General features: G+C 41.2%; 1 protein-coding gene across 2 annotated transcripts in view; it reads left to right on the top strand.

Annotated features, from left to right (window-relative positions):
- Positions 1–1,066: 1,066 nt before the first annotated feature.
- The window catches only part of LOC101844401 (adenosine receptor A3), a 71,905-nt gene continuing 66,733 nt past the window's right edge, over positions 1,067–6,238 (top strand). Inside the window, exon 1 of one of the 2 annotated variants that reach the window (XM_040752096.1) lies at positions 1,067–1,165. In XM_040752096.1, coding sequence (XP_040608030.1) covers positions 1,071–1,165 — 95 coding nt within the window. In that variant the 5' untranslated portion in view covers positions 1,067–1,070. The remainder of the gene's footprint in view (positions 1,166–6,238) is intronic. The other variant, XM_040752098.1, reaches the window with a different exon arrangement.

Genomic DNA, 6,238 nt, shown 5'->3' with positions numbered 1-6,238 from the left:
TTAATAACACTACTGGACTATGGTCACCTTTTTCCTATTTTTAAATATTATATTCATTTATTTGGCAGGATGTGTATGTGAAGGTACGTTTGTTCCTTCCACCATCTGGGTCCATGGGATAATCAAGCTTCTTGATTATCAGATTTGGATGTCGCTTGCTCTGACACTCCCTGGCCTGTATTAAGCACCCTCATCTTTCCTTGCAGCGTTCCATGTTTAACCTGATCGCATTACTTACTGCACTGTGATGCAGCTGCCTGCTTGCCTGTCTTTGTTTCTTGTTAGATTCTGAGCTTCTTGACAATGAGGACTTTGTCTAATTCATTTCTGTATCATCAGCATCCAACAATTCAAGCCTAAAATATTTGCTTAGTTTGTTTGTTTGACGGAGTTTGAATGCCTAAACAACAGTCTTCTGTGGCCCAGTACAGTACTGCAGGATCAGGTCCCTCACTCACTATGATCTCATCGCCTACCATCCTCCTTTTTGTTCTCTACTCCAAACACATTGGCCTCCTTTCTATTCTTTGAATAACCGAAGTCTGAGCTAACCTCAGGGCCTTTACACTGGGCACTTTTTCTGGAAAGCCCTTCCAGCTGAGGATGTGTTGCTTGGTGGGTTCTCTTATTGCCTCTGGCACCTCACTCAAACCTTCCTTGAAAGCTTTCTAAAGAAAACACACAGAACGAGTCACTTTCTAACTCTGTCGCTATTTTATTTTTTAAGCAAGTTTCTCACTTCTATTTGAAGTGTTGTTTTGTTGATCTGATCTCCCCACTAGAATACAAGTTTCCTGAGCTATATCTCTTTCCTGTTGTGTTTAGTAATGCATTCTCCTTACGCAATGTCTGATATCTAGTAGATATATGCTCAGTAAGTACTGGTTGACAGCAAGAAAGTTTATCTAGGATACTGGAGAGAAAGGAAAAAGACCAATTTTCCTCTTTAAAGTTTTTTCCCTTTAAAGTTTCACAGCGTCCAAATGGCTTGGAAAATCTGAGCATGTCTGACTCTCTCCCCCTACAGCCAAGGTATGCTTGGTTCTCCAGAAAAGGGTTGGAGGGATGGAATGTGGCTGCTGCAGGCTTCCATGGCAGTTGGTAAAGATGACCAGATGGACGGATGCGCAGGACTTCAGCAGGACCCATTGAACAAGAAGGGCAGGTAGGAAAGCCCTCATGCACAGTAACCACACTGGAGTTGCCTCCTCCTGAGCCTTGAAAAGCATGAGACAGCACAGAGAAAGCAGGAGCAGAAGGCCAGACTCTGTGTGCTGATCACTCAGGACAAGGGCACCCTACTTCCACAATGCTCAGTCCTCTCTGCTAAGTAGAGACAATTCTATTCACAGCCCAGTGAAGGCAATCGGGTAGGACACGTGAAAGCATTCTGTGAGGCACGGAGGGTTTGACAAAGTCATGGGAAGCGTTTCCCATGAGTTCTCTTGTCTGCCCACCTTACACCTTTAATAACTGCATTGTTGATTGCGTATAACTCAGGGCTCTGATAAACTTTGATTTTGTTGCAGAACTCAGGCTCTTTCCTCTTTCCTCTTTCCTCACAAGGTTCAGAAAATCAAATTTCAGCCTACAGGAACTATCATAATTTGTGATTTGAGGAGCCGTATCTTAGTATTTCAATGAAAACTGTGTCAATTATTTCTTATATGGTTGTCTTTCCTTCCCAGATTTAGACTGTAAGATGTCTGCTAAATCATTCAGAACTATGTTTACAGCTTTGCTCTTTGCTAGTGCTGCACGACTGGAGTTAGGTTACTTAATCTCTTTCAGTTCTAATCCCCTCATCCATGATATAGACATGATAATATTCTTTGCAGAGTGGAAGTGTGGGAACTAAAAGATGTATTTAATGCATCTAAAGTATTGACCTAGACCTAGCACACAGTAAGAGACTAATCAATGCTCCCTTATTAACAAGAGCTACTAGCATAAGGCTGGAGAATGCTAGAATTGGATTTTCCTCAAATTCTTGATTGAGAAATAGAAATAAAACTAAGAAAGCAGAGTGACTCCATGCCAAATCTGGTTTTAGTCGATACAAACAGAAAGGTTTATGGCTGCTTGACCCAGGCAGAGGCTTAAACAGCAACAAAAGGGCACTTTGTTTTCTTGGGTTGACAAGTGATAAATCCCATTTGAAATAGGTTATGGGTTTATGTAGAGGGGGAATATTGGCAGCATTAGTCTTGAAATGTTGATGAGATGGTTGTGGGGCATAGGGATGGATGTCACAATGTGACATAGTTTCCAGTTAAATCTAACCTAGTAGAAGATGTGTACTCAGAGGTGACAGCATTTATCTTACTTCTGGGCTAGCTGGAGACCCAGTGTAGGCTCTGTAGGAGGTATACAAGTTGGAGCTAATTGGGTCAGGTGCCCCAAGGCAGCAAGAAAGAACTTGACAAGGGTTTGAGAGGATGCAGGGAAATTGACATCCTCCTTGGTCTCCAAGGCAACCAACAGTTTATCTCGGGTGAGTTTTGGCGGTACCAAGGCCTTCTTTCACTTTGCTCTGGAGAAGCCACTGATTCATTTTCAACAACGTTTTCTTAAGGACCGGCTGCACATCTCACCTGCCCTCAGGGGCCAAGGAAGGTGAAATAAGAAAGGAAATCAGCACCATCAACTTCTGCCTTCACTCTCTGCTAGCTTTAAGGCTGGTAGGACAAGATGGGGCCATGGGGTTATGATGGTGAGAGAATGCTAGGTACCTCTGTCAGCCTCACCCCTTAAATTGTAGTCCTTGAATTTCCAGTGCAAGGGCTGTCACCAAGAAATGCTCAGCAAAATGGTGTTCTGTGACTATCTAGGCTGTTCTGAGAGTTGATTTTGAACTCTGTGTTGAATGTACCAAGAAATCTTAGTCTTGAAATGAGGACACCAGACACTGTGGAAATACCACTGTTCAGAGTCATAGGCGTACACAAGAGGGGATACAGTAATCACACAGGCTCTCCAGGCTTTAAAGTTTGAAGGCACCTTGTAAATAAATCTTTGACATTTGAAGTGGGTAGTGTTTATCCCTTGGAGGTCCTCCCACTTTCCTGAGTTCTTTCTCACTCTTTCAAATGAATCTAAAGTCATCCTAAAAGCAACTCATGTGTAGCTTGATTGTTTTGTGCTTAGATAACTTGATTAGTGGGCACCTAATTTGAACATGCTGGAACATAATTGATGATCTAGTATATGCTCATACATGTTATAGTTTTTAAGAGTAATCTACATAAGCAAAGACTATGTTTGAAGCTCATGGTGTCTGAATACCTTATTGATATTTTGGACAGCTGTTATGTCAATAATGAAACTCGTATGCTAGAAATTGTTACTACTATTTAATTTATTGTGGCATTCTGTCTTTTTTAACTTTAGGTAGTTTATAGCTGTTATTAGTTATGTAAGACCTTCGACATTTATATATCTTGAAGAAAAGGAAATGATGGCTATATAGTGCCCCATTTATTTCCACAAAGCAGTGGTTCACAACCTGTGGGTTATCACCCCTTTGAGGTTGAATGACCCTTTACAGGGGTCGCATATTAGCTATTTCTATTACTATTCATAACAGTAGCAAAATTATAGTTATAAAGAGGCAATGAAAGTAATTATATGGTTGTGGGTCGCCACAACATGAGGAACTGTATTAAAGGGTAACAGCATTTGGATGGTTGAGAACCACTGCCATAAAGATAATATTTTTGTCAGATATTAATATAGGTACACTAGCTTTTGATTTGTACTCTTCCCACTCTGTCTTCTTTCCTTCCTGTCTCCCTCCCTCACTCCCATCCCTCCCTGCTTCCCTCCCTCCCTCCCTTCCCCCTCACTTTGGTGGTGCTGGCTATCAGAAGCAAGATCTCCTACATTCTTAGCCACAGTGCTCTTCCTCAGAGCTACACCCTCAGTCTTCTCTTTGGTTTTTACATTCTAAGTGTTTATCCTGTAAATAGCAAAGAGAGTGGGTTTTTAAAGTCCTTAAAGGAAATTCCTCTCATATTGGCATTCCCCTGCCTTTTTTGTAGTGCTTCATGCATTCCAGGCAAGCTCTGTACCTCTAAGCTACACACCCAGATCCGTATTCACTTTAAAACAAGAGTGTAGTCTTCTTACTGGAATTATTGCTTTGTTTACTTACTAAACAGGCTCTCACTATGTAGCCCAGGTGACCTTGAACTTGTGGCAATCCTCCTGCCTCAGCCTCCCAGGTGCTCAGATTATAGCCGGAGTCATCTTGTCTAACTCTCCAGTTTTTAGTTGCTTGAAACTTTTCTGTTTCCACATTTATTTGGGTGGGGTATTTTTTATGATGTACATGTGAGGTAGGCTTAGTTTTTGTCTTAGTCCTTTGAAGAACGTACACTTCTCTACTTTGTTTGTCCTCATGGTGTTGCACAATCCATGGCTACCCGTGTCATCTCCAAGGAACAGCCTTTCAGTTCAACTGCTCTAACGTTTTCTCTTTGGAACAGGGTTTTATGCAAATATGATATGTCTTGATATGAATCTCTTTTTACCAGGGACATGCTGTAGTTTCCCAAGTGAAATAATTGTAGTTTATCATTTCTGGAAAATTCCTGAACATCATTTTGTTTCTCCAAGTTATTACAAATCTATAGTAAAAATAAGTGTAGGTTGATGTCCTGTAAAAAGAGAAAAAAAAAGGAAGGAAGGAAAGAAAGAAAGAAGGAAGGAAGGAAGGAAGGAAGGAAAGGGCTGATGATGTTGCTTAGTAAGGAATCCTTAGTACTGATTAAAAAGAATTGTGATAAAAACTACAAATCACACCATACACCATCAGCTTTTTACCTGTTTTTAAGTGGACAGTCCAGTAACATTTTGGACTTTCATATAATATGGCCGTCACCATCATTCATCCCAACCCCTTTTTTTCCATTTTTACCAAACTCTGCTCCTTAAACAATTCTTTCTTCTTGTCTAGTCCTGGCAATCACCATTCTACTTCCTGCCTCTAGTCCTGGCAATACCATTCTACTTCCTGCCTCTAGTCCTGGCAATCACCATTGTACTTCCTGCGTCTAGTCCTGGCAATCACCATTGTACTTCCTGCCTCTAGTCCTGGCAATCACCATTGTACTTCCTGCCTCTAGTCCTGGCAATACCATTCTACTTCCTGCCTCTAGTCCTGGCAATACCATTGTACTTCCTGCCTCTAGTCCTGGCAATCACCATTGTACTTCCTGCCTCTGTGAACTTGATTCTAGGCAACTCCTGAATGCTATTAAATATTACTTGTCCTTCGGGGAGTGAATTATTTCACTGAGCATTCCTTCCTGAGAATCTGTAAAAATTCCCTTCTTTTAAAGGCTTGACCATTTTCCACTCCATATACAACATTTTGCCCATTGATTTATATGGCATTAAACGCTGGGCTGATGGTATCTTTTGGCTGTTGTGAATAATGCAGCTATATACATAAGTCTGTACTTATCTGCTCAAGTGTCCACTGGAAAGACAGATACACAGAAGGAGAGATATTAGATAGCATGACTTTGTTTTGAGAGGAACTGCTCTTTATAGCACCTTCACTATCTTATATTTCTACCACATGGAATATGAAAGTTCCAAATTATCTAAATGCTCCCTAGTGCCTAATATTCTTCCTGCACCCAAAGTGGTGTGTGTGTGTGTGTATGTGTGTGTGTGTGTGTGTGTGTGTGTGTGTGTGTGTGTGTGTATTCGTATGCCACAGTATTGGTGCATGTACTGGTCAAACAGCAACTGTGGGAATCAGTTCACTTGTTCTACCATGTGAGATGTGAGATGGGCGATGGACTCAGGTCAGCCCTGCTAGCAGGCCCTTTAATCTGCTGAACCAGCTCACTAGCCTCAAATTCTGAGTAATATCTTCAGCTCTGTTTTTCAGCTGGTTGATTCATCCTCTGAATAATCTCACCATTTAACTTGCCCACTGAAGACGCAGACAGTATTAAGGATTGAACCCGTGGCCTTGCACACCCAGGCAAGCACTCTACTATTAGGGTGCATTTCCAGCAGTGCCCACCGTGTTTTAATTTCAAATAAGATGTTTTGTCATTTTGCAATGTTTGAGAGTCTCATTATTTTCTCATACTTTAATTATCTTTCAAGTTTATTTAGTATTCTGTAGCCACTAATACCCACATTTAAAATCTTGGCAGGTCAGTTTTCTTCAGGCTGTGGTGCTGTCTTTCTCCTCCATCTCCCCCAAAATATTTTCTTT

The sequence above is a fragment of the Mesocricetus auratus genome, unplaced genomic scaffold, assembly GCF_017639785.1.
Source record: "Mesocricetus auratus isolate SY011 unplaced genomic scaffold, BCM_Maur_2.0 Super-Scaffold_100009, whole genome shotgun sequence".
Taxonomy (NCBI): Eukaryota; Metazoa; Chordata; class Mammalia; order Rodentia; family Cricetidae; genus Mesocricetus; species Mesocricetus auratus.
Note: the sequence above shows the minus strand (reverse complement) of the source record. Positions and strands in the feature narration are given on the sequence as shown.